The sequence below is a fragment of the Genypterus blacodes genome, unplaced genomic scaffold (genome assembly GCF_046128005.1).
Source record: "Genypterus blacodes isolate CSIRO-AG114 ecotype Tasmania unplaced genomic scaffold, CSIRO-AGI_Gbla_v1 ptg000003l_1, whole genome shotgun sequence".
Lineage (NCBI taxonomy): Eukaryota > Metazoa > Chordata > Actinopteri > Ophidiiformes > Ophidiidae > Genypterus > Genypterus blacodes.
The window spans coordinates 6,675,204-6,696,085 of NW_027466817.1; the positions used below are offsets into that span (position 1 = coordinate 6,675,204).

General features: G+C 46.6%; 1 protein-coding gene across 9 annotated transcripts in view; it reads left to right on the top strand.

Annotated features, from left to right (window-relative positions):
• The window catches only part of mecom (MDS1 and EVI1 complex locus), a 124,916-nt gene extending 106,152 nt beyond the window's left edge, over nucleotides 1-18,764 (top strand). For 3 of the 9 annotated variants that reach the window (XM_076145568.1, XM_076145623.1, XM_076145632.1), the window contains 15 exons: nucleotides 1,302-1,404; nucleotides 1,551-1,664; nucleotides 2,122-2,233; nucleotides 2,339-2,486; nucleotides 2,605-2,785; nucleotides 5,699-7,097; nucleotides 7,238-7,328; nucleotides 8,481-8,507; nucleotides 11,182-11,348; nucleotides 11,466-11,543; nucleotides 12,960-13,129; nucleotides 14,089-14,233; nucleotides 16,139-16,381; nucleotides 16,500-16,686; nucleotides 16,837-18,764. In XM_076145568.1, the coding sequence (XP_076001683.1) occupies nucleotides 1,302-1,404; nucleotides 1,551-1,664; nucleotides 2,122-2,233; nucleotides 2,339-2,486; nucleotides 2,605-2,785; nucleotides 5,699-7,097; nucleotides 7,238-7,328; nucleotides 8,481-8,507; nucleotides 11,182-11,348; nucleotides 11,466-11,543; nucleotides 12,960-13,129; nucleotides 14,089-14,233; nucleotides 16,139-16,381; nucleotides 16,500-16,686; nucleotides 16,837-16,971 (3,300 nt within the window). In that variant the 3' untranslated portion in view covers nucleotides 16,972-18,764. The remainder of the gene's footprint in view (nucleotides 1-1,301; nucleotides 1,405-1,550; nucleotides 1,665-2,121; nucleotides 2,234-2,338; nucleotides 2,487-2,604; nucleotides 2,786-5,698; nucleotides 7,098-7,237; nucleotides 7,329-8,480; nucleotides 8,508-11,181; nucleotides 11,349-11,465; nucleotides 11,544-12,959; nucleotides 13,130-14,088; nucleotides 14,234-16,138; nucleotides 16,382-16,499; nucleotides 16,687-16,836) is intronic. The other 6 variants (XM_076145584.1, XM_076145592.1, XM_076145600.1 and 3 more) reach the window with 6 other exon arrangements.
• Nucleotides 18,765-20,882: the final 2,118 nt, after the last annotated feature.

The following is a 20,882-nucleotide window of genomic DNA, read 5'->3' on the forward strand; positions in this document are numbered from 1 at the left end:
AGATCAGAGGTCAAGTTCAGTACATGGAACAACAATATTATAGCCAGAGGGTGTTTATTGTCTTTCTCTGGGACACTTGAGTCTGGTAGAGGGTCGTTGCTGACTCAAAGATTTAAAAGGTTGTCAACTGGTCAACTTACTCGCTATGCCAACCTATTGTCCATTTCCCTTAATTGTCCTCTGTTACTTATTCAACACTTCAATCTTACTGGTGTGACAGCTGCAGGAAAAACGCTGCATGTTAGTGAATGCATGCATGTGTGCTTCTTGTGTTTATACGTCCTTCTATTTCAGCAAATGTGTGTTTGTGGAACTCAAAATATGTGTGTACGCGTACCGTCTATGGCCACGGTGCATTAGTATCAGACGGTCTCTGGGACTGTCCTGCCGAGCTACACAAAATTAGATAATACGCAAGAAATACAAACAAGAGTATTACCTTTGGTTTAATTCAGTTTGCAATATGTAATGTATCTGTCAGTCTTCCCTGGATAACAATAAGGACTCCAATGCAGCCATGTTATGGGAGGCAGACTTGTAGTGCCCTTTTTTTACATTCATTTTACATTTCATTCATTTAGTGACAGCTGAATTAAAAGCTACATTCATTGGCTTTTGACCACTAGGTAGCAGGATACTCCAAACTACTAACACATGCCTGAAACGTTCGCTGCGCGCTACACGTTCAGCAGACACATAGCAACATTAGCAACCCAGGGGAGTAACATTACTGTATTGTCCTCAGGATTTTTTATTTCTTCAACACACTTGAGCATATTGTATTCGTCAGCGATGTAGTAAATGTGTGTACTCTGCTTCTGGTGATTCTCTCACATGGGTCAATGAATTCCCTGAGGTCCCTAAAGTCAGTGTTGTCATACTTTCTATTACATCACTTACAAGAACTGAGAACAATGATATAAACAATTATACAATACCTCAACATGATCTGTTATTGTGACTGAGATATTAATCATAATCCTCTGTGGACCAGTGGCACCAGTGGCTCTGGTGTTCTGACAGGGAAGTGATTCCCTCTATGTCCCTTCGATTGGGTCCTTCCCAGAAATGACCCCTCCCCACGCGGCCCCCACCTCCCCCCGTGTTGCATTTCTAATAAATTTGCCTATCATTATTGTCTATGCAGCAGAGGAAGCTAGCATGTAGAACCTTCAAGGCATGCCAAAAATAACGCCATGTCTGATTGTTTCAAAGGCCATTGTGTGTCCATGGGAAGCACCGCAATCCCAGGGTCTCTGGGATGATTCTTTAAAATGACCCCCCCCCTTTGTGTGTTGTAGATCTTCTACAAAGTCACCAGAGAGATTTTTCCCGGAGAGGAGCTGCTACTTTTGATGAAGGCTGAAGAGTATTCATGTGACGCCATGGCTCCTGATATCCACGGTCAGTGACACACACATACACACCACACACACACACACACACACACACACACACACACACACACACACACACACACACACACACACACACACACACTCTGCTTCTCTGCACATTACACTAAGGTTTCTCCTTCTCCTGCCGTGCAGAGGAGAGGCAGTACCACTGTGAGGATTGTGACCTGCACTTTGAGTCTCGCACCGAGTTGCTGGACCACCAGAAGCAGCCGTGTGGGATGCCCCCCTCCTCCTTCCTAAACCCAGGTTTGACTGTTATTTTGTGCTTTTCCGTAGCATTTTAAATAGCAGTTAATGAAGTGCATTGTAAAGAGTGTGTGTCTGTGTGAGAACATGACACTAAGACGACCACAGTAAGAGCTTTTTTTGTTTAACCCTGTAGGCAAAAACAGTAAAAGGGGACCGGACCAGGATTCACTTACTATACACTATGTACTATAAAATGGCATATGTTGTTTTATTTTGTGCAACCTGGGAGAAGAGCGGTTTGTGGTGATATATCTAAATATGCAGAATGCAGCTTTCACCCCTGAGACCCCCGAGCCACATAGGCACTACATAATACTTAATACACTGAAGAATAAAGCAGATGCTGAGCTCAAACTACGCACAGTAGCAGGGATTTAGTGGACTCCACAAACACATCATAAGATTTTTCTGTATGAATCAAGTAGTCCTCACAGTCTTGTTGTCGTGTTCCTAGGAGGAGACAGTGACCTGAAGGCCCAGGAACCCCAAGACCTGCGACCAATCAACATATCCCATGGTCTCCACGAGTGTAAGGAGTGTGATCAAGTCTTCCCCGATATCCAGAGGTGAGTAGATAGTCCACACACTCAATCACACATGTAGAGGAAGAATCTGTGTGAAGTAACACATTGCCCTTTGTTGTTGTTGTCCGTCCTTTATTTGTCCTGTAGTCTGGAGGCCCACACTCTGTCCCACTCTGAAGAGAGGGAGTACAAGTGTGACCAGTGCCCCAAGGCCTTCAACTGGAAATCGAACTTGATCCGACATCAGATGTCACACGACAGCGGCAAACACTACGAATGTGAAAACTGCTCAAAGGTAAAGTTAACGGTTAAAAGCGACGGTTCATACACTTGTGCACATGCGGGTGTGTCTGCGCGGGTCCATGGACGTAGATGGTAACTCCAACGTGCATCTGTGTGGTTGCTTTCCCCAGCAGGTGTTCACAGACCCCAGTAACCTGCAGAGGCACATCCGCTCTCAGCACGTGGGGGCACGGGCCCACGCCTGCTCCGACTGCGGCAAGACGTTCGCAACGTCTTCCGGCCTCAAGCAGCATAAGCACATCCACAGCAGTGTCAAGCCCTTCATGTGTAAGTCACTAAGACCCTACCTATGTAAGTCTCCTCAGTACGCTACAATAATAAAAAATGTCATGTTCATTGTTGCTTTAAATACGTTGTTATCCTCACCTGTGGGGTTTTGTAGCTCTGTTCACACTCACAGCACCATTTCACTTTAATCACGCACTTAAATCTGCATCAGCACTCTGACTTGATGCTGATGTTGTGATAAAGAAGTTCAAAACACAAAATGTAATTTCCCTAACCTTACTGTTTCCTTTCACAGCGACCTCTGACCCACTGAGACCTACTTTTCCTCTCTTTCACGTTTACTTGGCCTCTGTCTCTCTCTCTCCGTTTCCTCCTCTCTCTCCCTAACACACACACACAAACACACACGCTGCACAAGACCCACACTCTTTTTGACCCTTCGCACTTTCCCCACCTCACACCACAGATCACATCTCCTTCCCCTAAAGCATTCTGACCTTCACCCCTTGCTCTCTCTCTCTCTCTCTTTCTCTCTCTCTCTCGCTCAGCCATACAAGCTCATAGAATTACATAGAGGCTCCTCTTTCTTACACACACATTAACACAGAAACACACACACACCCACACCCACACACACACACACACACATACACACGCAGGTCCAGAGAGCCCTTGCATCTCCACTGGAGACCTTTGACTCCCCTTTCGCTCCTCTTTCTCCGTCTCCTCTCTGCCTCCACATGCACCATTCCTCACAAATGGCAACCACATGTACAGCCTCCTTCCCCACGCTCCCTGTGAATAAGAGTCCATTTGCTGTAATCAGCAGAAAATATGCAGGTTTAAAAACAACTAATGGCTGTGTGAAAAAAGTCGGAACGGCCTTAGACTTGATAGCTGCCTGGGAGAGACCATGTGTGTGTCCCAAGTGTTTGTTTGTGTGTCCTCTTGAAGAGCATGTACGTGTTTTGGACCGCATTGTCTTGTGTGTACATGTGACTCTGTTTGTATCTTAGTGCACGCTTTGTGTCTATATGTCAATGTGTGTGTGTGTGTGTGTGTGTGTGTGTGTGTGTGTGTGTGTGTGTGTGTGTGTGTGTCTGTGCACAATAGAGCTGCCTTGTTAACGTAACGCCCTCAGTGCTAGTGTGTTTTTAATAGCAGACAGTCTTGTAGCCGTGCACTCCTCTGAGGAATGTGTTTATAATATTTAATTCCAGTTTATTAAAAGCTGACTAATACACGCGTGCGGTGAATCAGCTCTCACCCCCATGTGACGTGTGTGTGCGTTGTTGGTCTGTAAATGTCACACGTAAAGTATTTATGGTGCTGGAATTATTTTGGTAGTTTGCCCAGGACATGTGGCTTGTAAAAACACATGCGTGCACACACACACACACACACACACACACACACACACACACACACATACACACGCACACACACACACACACACACTTGAAGATGACATTGCCAAATTGACCATCTAATATAGTACAGTAAATGTATCACAGATTCTCCATACCTGTGTTAGATTTGTGTAACATTTTCTCAATGGAAACAGACATCCGGACATCTCCATGTTTTTCCTAGAGGCATGAGCCTGCAGAGAGGAAACATGTGCAATACATGCAAAATCAAAGGAATCCAGCACTCTTCACATTATATTCCAAATGTTTTCAACTACTGTTCTGACCTGATTGTGTAACCCAAAGCCAAGCCGTAATTACGCTTAGAGTCTTTTCATTAAAATAAAATTTTACATTCTCTCTTGGCCTCAGCAGCCCCATTTGGCAATCCTTGCGGCTGTTTATTTAAATCCGTTTCCACAATAGTTGTGTCCAGCTCTTCCTCGCCATCTCCTTAAATTGCCTCATGTGCACCTTGTGCCTGGAATGCATCCAAAGTATGCAGGCGTGTAACCACAGTGTGAGCATAACCACTTCCTTATCCAACTTTTGAAGATCTAATAACAATGTGAGCAAAATCAATCATCCAGATCTGTCAGCCTCCTGATATAACTGGATGATCAAAGCCTCATTGAGATGTCAGCAGTGGCTTAGCTGAGCCTGTAGTGAAGGGTGTGTAGGTCTTAGTGAAGAGAGAAAAATCACTTGTGAAAACAAAATACTTGGCCTCTGTCCACCTTCATATATTTGAGCCAATCACCCATTGGTCTACGATAACCCTGACAGACCTGTAATGGCCGTAGGCGATGTGGCTTTGTGTGGAGCCTGGGTGCACATCCCCAAGGTCAGACATAGTGACAGTGTGGGAAGGTCACTCAGCGCAGCATAACAGGGACCCGGCTATGGGATAAGGTGAGGGGGCTGAGGGGGTGATGGGAGAGGTCCGGAGGGGAGAGGGGAGAGAGGCAGCAGAGGACGTGAGACCTGTCCCTGGGAACCGGATTGCAGGATAGGATTCATTCAACTCTACTTCCTTCACAAACTTAAAATAGAGCCATTGTGCTTCATGCGGCTGTGAGTATGTGTGTATCTGTATGTCTGCATGCCTGAGTGAGTGTGTGTGTGTGTGTGATTCTCTGTCTCCCCGTCCTATGTGAATATTTCTTGAATGAGCCTGCATGTCCGTGTGTGTCTATGTCAGTGTGATTGTTTATGGACTCCCAGGGAGCGTCCCTGGGAGGACAATGGAGCTGAACGAGCCTGGGAATTTGGTTTGATGTGCAGGTGATGAGTGGCAGCTACTGACTCACATCTACCAAACAGTCCCCCCCTCACAATGCCAGGATCTGGACACTCCTCTCCCCATTATTTTGCTGTGAAACTATTGTCTGAGCATTGATGGGAACATGAGCAAATCATTCATGATGTATTTCCTTTGCATTTGCTTCAGCCAGTCTGAAGCATGTTGGCTACAGATGTAATATAATGTGATGTCATTTGATTGTGTGTATGCACCAGCGTGTTTTGCATTTTAAATGTCCTCTGTCTGTCTTTGTGTCCCCCGTAGGTGAGGTATGTCACAAGTCCTACACCCAGTTCTCAAACCTGTGCCGCCATAAGCGCATGCACGCCGACTGCCGCACACAGATCAAGTGCAAGGACTGCGGTCAGATGTTCAGCACCACCTCCTCTCTCAACAAACACCGTCGTTTCTGTGAAGGGAAGAATCATTTCACAGCAGGAGGACTCTTTGCCCAGGGAATGCCGCTCCCGGGCACCCCTGGCATGGACAAATCGGCTCTGGCAGCCATGGGCCACAGTAGTGCCGGACTCGCTGATTACTTTGGGGCTAGTCGTCACCATGCCGGCCTCACCTTTCCTGCTGCCCCAGCATTTCCCTTCAGTTTCCCAGGCTTGTTTCCCTCTGGACTCTACCACCGTCCTCAGCTCATTCCTGCCACCACCTCTCCCATCAGACAGACAGCCCACGGGCCCATTGCCGTACCTGGCACAGAGCTGAGTAAGAGTCCATTGCTGCCCCCGAGTCCAGGAGCTCTAGAGTCCCGAGAGCTCCTCAAAGCGCTCCGTAAGGATGGCGGCTCACCTGGCAACCGGGCGCCAGAGTCAGACCTCCACACCCAAAGCTGCATGTCCTCCACAAAGCAGCGGAACAAAGCGAATGACCTGTCAGAGAGTAGCGACTTGGATGACGTCAGCACGCCCAGCGGAAGCGATCTAGAGAGCACATCGGGATCTGAGCTGGAGAGCGACCTGGACAGTGAGAGGGAGAGTGGGGCTGCTCGGGAAAATGGCAAGGGCCCTAAGAGGAAGGCCAGTGAAGGAGGCCAGCAGAGCCCCAGCCTGACCGGCAGCAGCGCAGCTAAAGACTTCCCGGGCCCTTCCCTCATCCCCGCCTCACTGGAGGAGCACACAGCTGTAACAGGGGCTGTTAATGACTCGATTAAGGCCATTGCCTCCATTGCTGAGAAGTACTTTGGTTCCACAGGGCTGGCTGGTCTACAGGACAAGAAGGTCGGGTCTCTGCCCTACCCCTCCATGTTTCCGTTGCCTTTCTTCCCAGCTTTCTCCCCTCCCGTGTACCCTTTTCCAGACAGAGACCTCAGACCTCCAGCCTTAAAGGGTGAACCGCAGTCGCCAGTGGATGACTGCAAAAAGGCCCAGGGCAAATCCTCAACTGAGTCACCGTTTGACCTCACCACAAAGAGAAAGGAGGAGAAGGCGGCTTCGTTCGCCCCTTCCAAACCAGAGGCCTCCCACACTGCCGGTCAAGAGCAGCCGCTGGACCTGAGCATGGGGGCGAGGGGCCGCGGCCGCAGCGCTCGAGAGGACAAGGCAAAAAAGAACCTGGGCTTTGAGGATGAGAAAGCAGTGGTGGAGATCCCAAAAGCGGACACCTCCTTACAGCACGCCAGGCCCACTCCCTTCTTCATGGACCCCATCTATAGGTATTGTGACCCCCAGTGGCTTTACCTGACAGCACAATAGGTGTTGTTACTGTAGCAACAACACCTTCCCAATGAATGTAATTGTATTGCAGCATCTGCCGCTGTGCATTCACTAAGAGCTGATATAACTCTACTATTAGCAGGGTTGAGAAGAGGAGGATGAGCGATCCGTTTGAGTCGCTGAAGGACAAGTACATGCGACCGGCTCCTGGCTTTCTCTTCCACCCACAGGTATGTTCTGAGTGTAAGCAACAACAATAAAGCATTAGGACTAAATCACAGTAGTTTGTATGAGAGAGCAGCTGTCTCTATTGGAGCGCCTGGTTCTTCCTGGCGGGCCCGACTGCATAGATTAATGGGGATTAGTATGTAGCTCCAGGCTTATCTGAGCTACTGCCTAATAAGGCCGCCTCTGGCTGTCTGAAACAGATGTGGCTGAAAGTAAAGGGCACAATGTGACACGTCTTCACATAATACGTCTTTGATTACAATATAAAAAATGATATGGCCTTAAACCGCTGATTTCTGCCCCCTCGGTGCAGTGTGAGACTCCACATCTATGCGTGTGCGCGCGCTGCATGACGTGTCGCATTGACGTTCATTTGTTCACTCTTCCTCCGCGGGTGAGAACGGTATGTCGGAAAGTGAAAACACCACTTTCTCAGGGATATGATTTTTTTTCTCTCTCCCTTTTCTGGCCATTTCAGGTCTGGTTTTTACAGGCTGTTTCATTTGTCTGATTTATGTCGCCTGTCCAGACTGCTGCAGCGGCTCAGCCTGAAGCAGCCACATGGCCGACCCACATGCCTTAATGAGGTGTCCTATCAGTAGAAACACTAACAGAGTACTTAGGCCATCTTTATGACTTTATGATGTCTGGACACACAAATCACTCCCAGAAACACTGGAGCAGGGTCGGGGCTCAGCCGGACCAGGCGAGGGGCCCTTCTGTATACTTTTGAGAGGGTTTGTTTTCAGTCGTTTGACTCACACTTAAGCCATATATCAAAAAAGAAAAGGAGAAAAAAAAATATTGCAACGCTGAGGGGACTGGAACTTTTTTCTGGTTTTTTAGTGATTCAGCTTTTTATTTCTTGGCAGGACATTTTATGGCGGTGCAATACTGGCTTAGATTACAAACTGGAATTGTATTTGTAGGCGGCTATAATGAGTTTATTGAACACCAGGAAGTGTTGGGACCTATTAGAGCCTCCTATAATCCCAGAGCAGTAACTCTGCAGATAGACGGCACATTGCTCAGTCGCTTTAAATCAAAACACCCATCATTCCCACTATGCCCATGTGTCCAATCAAAAGCTGTTGATTCATGTGCCACTTCCTGGTTCTGACTGCCTTCTCTTTTCCTTCTGTTCCGCCCCTCAGTTTCGTATGCCAGATCAGAGAACTTGGGTAAGTTTCTCCTTAAGCTACAGCACTGCCATGTATCTGTGCCACTACCAAATCTTACCCTTAATGCATGTGCTGCATAACATGTTTAGAGCCTTCATTACCCAGCAATGGCATGGCTTCAGCCAATCACCATCAAGGACTGACTGGATGTGGCCATAGTAGCTATTTATGCTGTGTTACTATAAAAAATGTACTTGAACGTGTACAGGAGGTCAGATGTTGTCCACCAGATTTGCACTGTGCATCATCACACTTTCTGATGCGTTTCCATCCTCCTTACATTAAAGCACGTCCCCTCTTCCCTGCACATGAAAGGCTTTCAAGGGGGGATTTCCAGCAGAGCTACACCCCGTCCATCTGAAATCTCTGAATATATGTTTGCTTATTTGGAGAATGAAGCAGAACTCTTGCAAATAGGCAGGGGATGGGGTGGGGGAGGGTGGGGGTGCTGAGTAGAAGGTGGGGTTATAGTGTTTAGCGGGGCTGCTTTACATCAGCGTGAGGGTAACAGTCTCTTTGGGACGCCAAGAGGGAGGGGGGGGGGGGGTGCGAGGGGTTAGTTCCTCCCTCCAGACATCTGGTTCCCGATAAAGATCAACAATTGAGAATGCATCTCACTAATTAAGGCCCTCTCAGCATCACTGACATCTGAAGATAGCCAATCAACAGCTGGTCCCTAAGAGACACTACAGTAACAAGCAAGTTCACAGAGGCACACACGGTGCCTGAGGGGGAGGACGAAGGGCTGTGGGTGGTGTGTGTGCGTGAGGGGGGGCGTCCTATATACAGAAGTGTGTATAGAGTCTTTAAATTGGGGTGAGGCATTTATCCTGTTTAAGTCAGACATTTCACTACAAAGCATTGTCAAACAGTGGCCTAATGAACCTGAGTCGCCATCCATAAAAATGGATAAACGCAGCAGAATGATGGTTACAATGTTACATGTTGCCTTCATGAAGCTGTCTGATTGATTCTGCTGTAGAATACGCAGATAAGTCATCTAACAAGGCCTTTGATATAAAACACTCAGAGCAGATTCTCCAATAGGTGGCGCCACACCGAGTTAGTGTCAGCACCAGTGGCTCTTGAATAAAAGTGTCTTATCGGATGCGTTCAATACGGCTGACAGCTTTAGGGGCCCTAATGTTCCCAGGAGTTATGAGCTCTCATTGAGCGCCGCAGACAAACTGAGCTTTACTCCAGCGCCTGGAAAAAAAACGCAAATGAAATACATAAACGCATTCAAAAGAAATATGAAAGCACTCCGCCTCCCGACAATCGCTAGCTCCCTACCCTCTCGCTCCCCCTCTTTCTCTCTCCCTTGATTCATGGCATGCAGCATTGGCATATTCATAATCAAACGGACCTGACACTCCACATCCTCCCTCAGTGGGAACGTCAACGGCTGCAGCAGGAACTTTACACTCGGCCGTCACTCCTAATCAGCAGCTCCCTCGCCATCTATCAGCTCCTTCTTCTCAGGGCTCTGTTCTTTCTTCCCTCTTTTTCCTCTTTCTTCTCTCCCATCCTCTTCTTTTTCATCACTCTTGCTTCTCCTCTCCCCCCCCCCCAGCCCCTTCCGTCTTGGCGTGTAGCCTGAGAGTGACGGGGTGAGAGCAGGAGATGGGATGTCAGAGCGGGAGCAGGGCTCTGGTGGAGGACCTGAATCACCATTGATTTGTTGCCTTATTGAAATAAGAATGAGAAACAGGCTGAAAATTCAATTCACGCAAAATAATGCAAATTTGTGTCGCTCCTTTAAAAAAAAAAAGAAAAAACCCTCCTGTGTGCAAGTGGGCTGACAGGCCCCGCGGCCTACTGGGACCCCTTCACCCCCACTCCTCCTCCTCCTCCTCCTCCAGTGCTCTTTCCAACCCCCCTCTCCCTGCTCCTCCCCCATCCCACCCCTCTCAGCACAGCGATATCATTATTACCCGTGTCTGGCCCTTGATCAGTAATGTCAACATCTTTCATATTGACGAATGTGCTGTCTGCCCGCATTGTGCACAGAATGGTTTACAGCCCAGCAGTGGACATGAATCACTCCTCTGCCACACACACACACACACACACACACACACACACACACACACACGCTCTTGCACAGGGATCTGACAACGCACAGATACACAATATGCATGTACAATCACACAACACACAAATAACAACACATGCTACGTACATGCACACACACACCTTTTTCCCTCTCGTCTCTCAGATACACACACATTAGAGGCAAATTCTTCCCTTTCACTCGCACTCTTTGGCACACACTGTTGCAATTAATCAGCTATGGGCCACCATGCAGCACGTAGGTTCTCATTCATATACATACATGCACACACACACACACACACACACACATATAAACAAACACCACACAGACCAAGTGACAAGTACATGTATTTCCACTCTCCTCTGAGGGTTTCTGATGAAAGCAAATGTTTGGCTTCATTAGTAGATTGGCTGCAGTCCTTAATTTTGTGCGTGCACGTGATTGTGTGTTCGGAGGGGTTTTTATTTACTGCATATATATGTTGCCGACGAGTTCCTTATTTCCACCTTGTTGGATGCAAAGCAAGGGGAATAAGCGAAACATGCTTCTTCACTTTGAGTTATCGGTGTGTGTCGGACAGACCCTCACCCCAGCTCGCCTCCCCTTGTGTCTCTTCAGATGTCGGCCATCGAGAACATGGCGGAGAAGCTGGAGACGTTTGGCTCCCTGAAGCCCGACTCTGGCGACCTGCTGCGCTCCGTCCCCTCCATGTTTGACTTCAGAGCTCCGCCCTCGGCCTTGCCGGAGACGCTGCTACGCAAGGGCAAGGAGCGCTACACCTGCAGGTGAGCAAACACACAGCTAAACCCATCACACAAAACAGCTGTGACTTTTATTTCCTCTTTGATTTACTTGTGAATTTTATATACACATTGCCAATAACAATTTTGTTCCAATTATAGATATTGTGGAAAAATATTCCCACGCTCTGCCAACCTGACCCGCCACCTCAGGACTCACACGGGAGAGCAACCGTATAGGTAAGACAATTCAAAAAAGACGTGTATTCCGCAGCAGACAGACAGACAGACAGACAGACAGAAAGGCAGACAGACAGACAGACAGACAGACAGACAGACAGACAGACAAAGCACGGCTCATTTATTAAGAGCACATGTGTTGTTTTCCCAGGAATACTTGTCTGCACTTGGAGCAGAGTTTATGTATGTTTTCCTATTCTGCCAAAGCCTGGAATAATTATCCCTCCGCTAAATAATTTACCCCGATGAAAAATGGTGTCTGTCGCACGGTCGACAGGAGGGGGGGTTTTGAAGTGGGGCTGGCGAGGAGAGGAGCAAAAGGAGAAGGGAAGGAAGTAGGGTGAAAAATTGAGGTGATGGGGAGCACGGGCAGATGTCCAGGCCCAGCAGCTGCGGTCATTCCGCTTTTGTGTGCGAGGCCAGACTGGAGCTGATCTGCAGGCCCACACCGGCTACTGGCCGCGCCAAGTGGGCACCGGGCTGCCAAATGAAAAGGTTATCACAAGATTCAAAAGCTCCTTTTTTTCTGATACCATAGTCCAGTTGGCAAATAAGGCAGAAGAGATGGACAAAGTTTATCATCCAGTTTTCTGACCTAGTGCAGGTTCCCACGTGCAGCAGCAGCAGCAGCAGCAGCAGCAGCAGCAGCGGCGGTTTAGTTCAGCGCACATTTTAAAAGTGAATCTCTGCACGTTTACTACATTTGTATAATTAGCAAGGCTTGGCTGGCAGTTCTTGGCTTTGCAGTAACTAAGGTGGTGGAATGTTGGCCCAAAGGATCGGCGCAGGCCTGCTGACCACAGGAGAGAGCCAGACACACACACACACACACACACACAGAGGCCTCCGCTGCCCCGGCCTGATAGCCTGCGCTCCAAATGCTGGCACGCCATTAAAGATCACCGCTGTTTATTGTAATTTTTCGTGGAGATAACCAGGGGGTTTCCTGAGGGACGGCCAATCGAGCGAGCTAATTCTAGCAGAAGAAAAGATGTAATCTTCTCGTATAATTTTGCATGAAGAAACTTGGCAAGAGACGCTAATTTTGCAGGGCTAAAACCCAAATCTGCTGCGTGCTTATTTTGTGAGAGAAGAATGCAATTTTATTGGGCTGGCCGGAGATAAGAGGCAAGAGCCGTTTCACCTTGAACAAGCTCCTCCATCATGTCTGGGACTGTGGGACGGCAAGAGGGGATGTGTGTGTTTGTGTGTATGTGTGTGTGTGTGTATGTGTGTGTGTCCTACAATAAGTATCCCATTATGTTTCCCACAGAACAAATCACATGTCCCTGATTCATTATGCGGTACAGTTCACCTAATGAGTAGCAGCTTGTGAGTTCTGCTGTTTGTTTTTGTTGCTGAAACTTTTCATCCGATAATTGTTTAAGCGAAAGGCATTCTGGCTCCTTCCTGCAGGTGTAAATACTGTGACCGCTCCTTCAGCATCTCCTCCAACCTGCAGCGCCACATCCGCAACATCCACAACAAGGAGAAGCCCTTCAAGTGCCACCTGTGCGACCGCTGCTTCGGTCAGCAGACCAACCTGGACCGCCACCTCAAGAAGCACGAGAACGGGAATCTGTCAGGTGAGGATCCTGCGGCGCTTTGTAGAAGATGGTGGACTAATGAAATTATTCAGACTGGTGTGTGAACATAACCTTTATTCTCTTCATATATCACTATGAGAGCAGCTTTGCTATCATACAGATTGCCATGAATAAATTAGTAAATTCCTCTCCTGAAAATCATAATTTATCCGCGACCAGAAACTATTTCAAGGCTGAGAAATTAAAGGTTATAAATCTGTCTGCGACTTTTGCAACGGCAAACACTATTCTGTGACTTAGCTGCTTCCATCAGCAGCAAAACTCACAGCTTATTGGCTCGACGAGTTCCATCACTCCGACTCTGAATCAGCAGCAGGAGTGGTGACACCTGGCTCGCAGCCTACATCAACAATCCTCAGAGGAGGTTTCTACTTAATCAGACATGATGTTCACTCCATCAAATATGAAATCAATTATCTCCCGCGCTGTGGGACTGTAGCATCATAAAATATAACCACAGCTCTCAGCACTTTCCTCTGTGTGAACGAAATCTCTGAGGATCACAATACACAATCAGTATTTAATCATAATGACAACGGATTGGAAATGTTTCCCCACAGTTAGAGTATTAAAGTCTCAGGCAGATTCATCATTAGAACACTTACTAAACAATAACATTTTTTAATAGAATGGAATGACAAAATTCCATGGAAAGTGGTATCAAATAAGGCACAAAGCTTTACATGCTTCTCTTTGGTTCAGCAATTTGAAAAGGCTGTTTTGGAGATGTATCATTCACAAACACACTGTGAACAGAGTGTGATACCTGTGTAGGCTCACCACACAAATTCACTTCTCTAATTCTATTTTGAAATACATTTTCTAGGTGGACACAGTTGTAAATCTGAAATGTTTTAGGGCCTCACCGTGCCCTGCTGACCTTAGGAACAATAGCACGGTTTCATAAAATAGCATTAAAGTATTTTTTCCCACCACAGGCACTGCAATGTCGTCCCCTCGGTCTGAATTAGACAGCGGCAGCGCCATACTGGATGACAAAGAGGACTCTTACTTCAACGAAATAAGAAACTTTATCAGCAATGCAGGCCAGAACCAGACGTCCCCTGACCCCTCTGAGGAAGGGTAAGCTGACCTTTAGTCATATTCACTTCCTCCTCCTTGTCAGAGCTACAAATCCACTCACATCGCTGTAAATTACACACAAATATCACTCACTTCATATTAGCCTGCTTCTTACCTGCACAGCAACGATGTTTATTTGAAGAGTTGCTGACTTTTTCTGAACTCTTGCACTAATCTGCACTTGTAATTAAAAGGATAGTTGGAATTTAGGAATCTAAAATGACTATAAATAGACTGCAATGATGATTAAATGGTTAGGAGCCCAGTGATCTGTTTTGGTAAGCAGACTTGCACTAGCGGGCATTTTCATACCACCCAGCCAGCCTTCATTAACTATCACATCAGGCTCAGATGTTTGGGCTAGAGAGAGCAGTCGCCTGTGATGACATTTATGATAATCACAGTTTTTGAAAATGTGCAGGAGCCTTTTTTTATTTTGATTTCTGTTGCCTTTTGGCAACACACGCATATCTGTGCGCCTGCAATTATGTCTGAGGATTATGCAAATAAATTCTTGGAGCTGCGATGGGGTCGGATAGCAGTGCAGAGGTCTGCTCAGGTCCCGGCGTTTGTTTTCACGTGCCTCATGTTGGTTTGATGGCGGGGCAGATTGGAAAGGTCCAGATAGAGATCTCCCAGACTGGAGTGTGATTGTGCCTGTGAGAGCAGGAGCGGGCGGGCCGGTGTCAGAGGAAAAGGAGAGGGGAGCGCAAGCAGTCAGCCCGCCACATCTGGAATCAACATGTCTGCCTACAGGAAGAGGGTAGAGGGGGTGGGGTCAAAGGGTCGGCCCGTGTTTCCTTTCAAAGTGCTGCGCTCCTGACTACTTCTGATAGATACTTTATCCTCAGCAAATTACCACGTTTGAAAGCATAATTAGCGAATCTGTTTTCTTAATCACAGAGCTCTTGCTCTCTCTTACAGTTAGACCTTATTCTCAGCCCTGCAATCTCAACAAGACACGAATACACCGCTCCAGGATCCTCCGTAGGGGGAGCTTCTAACCTCTGCAAGACATTTTTTAACAGCTGCTCATAAAGGAGGAAAGATGATGCAGACCCTGTGTTGTGCTGCAGTGATTAGACCTCTTCCTCTGCCTCAGAGTCATCACAAGCTCAAATGCATCTCTTTCAAATCCACTATCTCCAAGTTATGACCATCTGGCATTCTTCGGGGCGATTTACTCGATGTGTTTTCTTTTCTTTATCTACCCCGCTTCTCCCTGTCTATGTCGCACTCCGCATCTCTTCATCCTTTGTTCGAGAAATGGCATTTTTGGAAGCTGGCGACAGACGTCCCAGAGTGTGATTAGTGAATCAGTCTTAATGTGGTTCCAGATGATTTACCAAATGGTGGTTTCCTGTCGAGCTGGGACAGTGGGACAGATTAAGACCCAGGCAGTTTGGATAGCTGGCCCTCTCTCTCTTCACTGGGATGGAGGAATGGGCCGGTTGGCAGCGCTCTCATAAGTCTCTCACCAAATGGGGCTGTCAGCTAAATATTTTGCCTATTAGATGAATACGAGATAGTCAGGAAAATAAACAAGACGAGAGGCCGAGTGCTCCAGTTAAGTGCTGCAACCATCAAGCCAGCGCTGCTGTGCCCAAAGGGGCCCCGAGTCAATGACAAACTCATACCCAGCTGCTGTGTTGTGCTGTGAATCACCTCGCTCCCTCTCCCCCTCTCCCCCTCTCTCTCTCTCTCTCTCTCTCTCTCTCTCTCTCTCTCTCTCTCTCTCTAAGGACTCTTACAACACCATACAGGAAACCAGTTGCTCCACCATTGAAATTATATTACAATATCTTGTTCCTGTTCTTTCTTGAACGTTACATTTATGAGGTATTTGTTTGTTCGTGAATTACGTAATGTTCCCTGTATAATGAGCAAAATGTTCCTGGTCTACAGGTTAAATGGGGGTCATTTTGAAGAAGAGAAGCCCCTGATGACAAGTCATGGATCGCATGACCTCGAAGATGAGGAAGTGGAGGATCTCGGTGCTGACGAGGAAGGAGAGGAGATTGGCGACACCCCTGAGAAAACAGAGGGGGAGATGCTTCCAAGCAACCACAGTGATAACATCATACAAGATGAAATGGACTTTAACGAGCCAAAAGACTTGGACATCAACTGCAAAAGCTCCCCGATGAGGTATGTTCAGATCATGATCATTAATCATAGAAAATGAATGTTAAGCACTGGCAAAGTTACTACAAAATCCACTGAATTCACTGATCCAGTACATGACTTTCATTCTCTTTGCCACCAGGTATAAAGACGAGGAGGAGCAGAGCAGCTACTCGGCTCTAGATCATATTCGTCACTTTTCAGAAATGCGGAAGATGGAGGAGAGCGAGTTAAGCGAGGGAGATGGAGATGAGGATGAAGGATCTTTTGGCTCCCCGTCTCTGTCCGAGGCCGTGAAGCAGCCACTTTATAGGAAATCCAAGTCTCAGGTAACTTTACTGCAGAGAATATCGACAGTTTGGGTTAGGGTTACGGCCAACGTAACGACGACTTGATGTTTCTTTGACCACTATGATCAGGAAGTTTAAGGCCCCTGTCCATTTCCAGCCTCTTACTATCTGTCTCTCCCTCTGTCTTAGGCTTATGCCATGATGCTGTCCCTGGCCGATAAGGACTCTATCCATCCGGCCTCCCATTCTCCAGCCACCATGTGGCACAGTCTGGCACGTGCCGCTGCTGAATCCAGTGCTATCCAGTCCCTAAGCCATGTATGATGACATCGTGCCCCACCTGCCCTTTCACCTGTCAACCCCCCCCCAGCCCTGACCTATGGCACTGAGAGCCCATTGTGGGGGGGGGCCTTTGACGTGGGCCCCTGGCTCTCTGCCCCTGATTGTCCACAGACTGACTGCTGAGCAGAACCACGGCCCATCTGACTGCTGAGCGGAACGCCTTACACACAACGCAGGGTCACTGTCACAGGCAGAGCCCAGCCCAGCCCAGCCCCGGCCCCTAAATAACACAAATAGAGAGAAACGTCCAGAAAAATTGATTACTTACCTTAACATCATCCTGGATGATAGCAATGATGATGATTGTGGTGAAAATAATAATGCTAAAGTAATAATAACTGTATTTATTCTGCTGAATTTCTATGTTTTGCACAGCAAAGGCAGCTGGTGGACATGGAAGATGGACGTGCTGATGTATCACTGTTAGATTGCGTTTGTTGTCCAGCACATACAAAGCAAGGAGAACATTTTATGGCGAGAGGGTGCGTTTGGTTGCGTCTCTAAGACAGCCGAACACGTTTTATTGTCTGTAGACGGTAGAAAGTCTGTCCCCTTTACCGTCTCTCTTATCAAGTATCTTTGAAATGTATTCTGGAACTTCCCTCTGACCCCCGGAGATCCACAGGTGTTTCTCATTAAAAAAAAAGCGTAATAAAAATGAAGGGTGGTGTTCAGCATCGACCTTGGCGCCGAAGAAAACTGAGTCATATCATTGAAGTCACTGAAGAACAAAAAAAAAAAAGACTGAAATCAGGCCAGTTTCCCATCTGCATCTGCATCGCTGCGTGTGTCTGCACAATCATAGCACTGTACACGAGTGTGTACCAACTATTCTCCACTGCACTCCATCCCGCCCGCCTGCGCTATCTGTGAAAGGATATAAATAGATTGTCTTTTTAGTGGAAGTAGAAAACACTTTTTTTTACTGAGATACGTAGCCAGTGCTGAAGTTACTTGTTGTTCTGTAAAGGGCATATGTCTTTTCAAACACCTTTGACCCTCATCCTAGTCAACCAACAATACCACTAAATAGCCTGAATGCTAGTCGTTAGCTACTCCATGCTCGTGTGTCTTTCATTTTTAGACAATCATGATTTTTGTTTTCATTTTTTTTGTTGGTGTTGTTGTTGTTATTTGCTGTTGTATGTTGAGAATTGTATTTATTTCTTGGCAAACTGTAGTTTGTTTACTGAATAGCACTGCTCTTAGCCCAGGTGAAGGGGAGATTCCTCGCCGGGCCTATCCTAGAATTCAATGGGGTTTGTAGATTACATTCGAGTGCCGGATAGTATTAAACATACCATTCACTCCTTATTCTTCTAATGAAATCGGTCAATGACTAGATATTACTTAGGATTTCTTTTTGTTTTCTATGACAATTTAATGATTCAATTGTAAAAAATGAAAAACATTATAAAGAATGAAATGATTAAAAAAACAGGTATAATTTCTTCATAAGCGCATGATTGGTCTGATAAGATCTGTATCTGACATTTTCTACGGTTGTCTGCAAGCTTGTGTGACGTTCGGTTCATGTTAATCCCTTGTGCCAAACTTATGATAAATAACAGATTACTTTCATTTATTCTCCCGTTTTGAGGGACCAGATTTGTTTTTTTTGGTTTGTTTTTGTTGTTGTTTTGTTTATAATCGATTTTAAAAAAGTAATCAGCAAGTTGAGGTACTTTGTTTTAATGCTTTCTACAATGTAACTGTTATGCATTTCAATTCAATACTGTGGGAGGAACAACTAAGAAATAAAGGACTACAATGTGGATTGAGACATCTTCCTTTCTCTTTTTCCTCTGACATTCTGTTCCGCCACTCTCTCCCTCTGTCTCCATCGACCCCTCCTTCTGCTGCTCGGCCCTGGCTGCCCATCATCTTGGCCCGAACAGGGTTCTCTGAGTCTTGAGTCAGAAAACCACCTGCCGCTTTTCTTCTGGCGCTCCCATGGCCTCCAAGAGAGAGAAAGAGCCTGAACTCTGCTCCTCCTTTCTCTCCGGGGCCTTGGCTGGCGCAGACGGAGAGGGAGCAGGAGAAAGAGTTGCGAGGGGAAGAGAGAGAAAAGGCTGGAGAGAGCTTGAATGTGGTAGTGGGAGCGGAGGCAGGAATGTGTCCTCTTTATTTGTGGCCGTTTGTGGGGCATGATGGATGAGGTGGGTAGTTGTGATGACCTGGCTCATCGCTCAAACGCTCAATAAGAGTCCCATCCTGCGGCAGGCCTCCCCATCCGGCAGCCCCCCCCCCCCCCCCCCGCCCTCCCTGTCACTGCTGCCAGCCTACGTGGGCGGACATTGTGGCTGGAGGGGGGTTGGAGGTTCAGCGGCTTCATTGTCCGGTGAGTCGCCGTTGGGCGGGGGGTGGTCGGGAGTCGGGCATGACAGTGAAGATGGCTGGCGCTGACACACCACATTTACAGTGCTCCTGGCACCCTAATGGATGGGGTGTTTTCTTTAGGCCTGTCGTCACCCCTCGGGGTGCCGTGGGGCGTCCAGCTTTGATGAGGTCACGGGGGGTCAGGCGGTGTTGATGAGGTCAGCGTGGGTCGTCCAACTTTGATGAGGTCAGCTGCAGAGATGGTGCAGTTCAGGCCTATAATGGAGTGGCAGTGATAATGGTCCTCAGTGAGACTTTTGCCACCTGTATTATCGTTTATTCAGCATGTCAGCTGAACTTTAAGCTCACAGCATCATTTGTGCGTCCAAATCTAACAAACTGCGACCGTGTAAATCAGCAGGATCGTGTGATATTTCTCAAAAATAAGAAGTCCAAATATGAAATTGCAAAAAATGCTGAAGGACATTATATTTCACAATTTTTTTTTATAATAAATAATTTTGAATAATAAATGCAATAATTAATTACGATTACTATATTTGATAAATGATAATACATTTGTTTTATTCTATATGTGTTATTATTTATATATCAGAAACAAATACTGTAAAAGCAGAAGCAGATAATAACTTAATAGCAACTAAAATATATTTATTAAGAAATGTAATTAAATATCATAACAGACTCAAGCATGAAATCCCCAGAATTTTCACCGAGATCACAAATTTTTAATGATTCAGCTTTAATGATGTGTTCTAAATCCATCCCTAAATTGTAAATTAAAATCTAATGTTAACATTGTCATATATTTTCGGATAACAGATAATAACAGACAAACCTAATCTGCTCAAAGTGAAAAAAAAAAAAAAAAAGCCACGAAACATTAAACTTTAACTGAGAGCCTCTGAGGTAACGACGCCTGCAAACGTTAATCAGAATCAGGTGTTCCAATCAGTGAGCCGAGTGCAGGTGTGCTTGTACTCTGTAATAGAAGTATAGGAAGTAAACTATCTGACAGCTTCATTTGAAACCCGAAGGAGGACATTTTACATGAGCAGCAGAAGGAAATGAACATAAGAATGAATTTAAGAGATGGAAAATGTGTGTTTAAGGCCGAAGAAGAGAGGAGAGAGTCCAGACCCACACAGATGCTGTGGCGTAAAGAGGAGTGTGCAAGAAAACATGTATTAATGAATTGAGGCAGATTTGAAGGTACGAGAGCTCTAAAATTCCTCCTCATTTTGGGAACGTGAGTCTACCAGTGGGACGTTCCCACTACTCCTCTGTGGCCTCTTCAAACATTTGCATTCAAACCACCTGTATCCAAATTACCCGTGTAATTACGTCACCTACATAAAGCGTCTCCCCCAGACTTAAGTCTAAAGGCATCACCTCTTGAAATAAAGCCAAAATATTGTGAATAGAAAGTGTGTGTGTGGGGGGGACAGAGGCTGAGCCTGCGTGAGTTTGACATTGGACTGTTTGATCAGTGCTGGCACATGCCAATGTCAAGCAGCCCCTCACACTTAATCAACACGTTGGGAGTTAGTGGC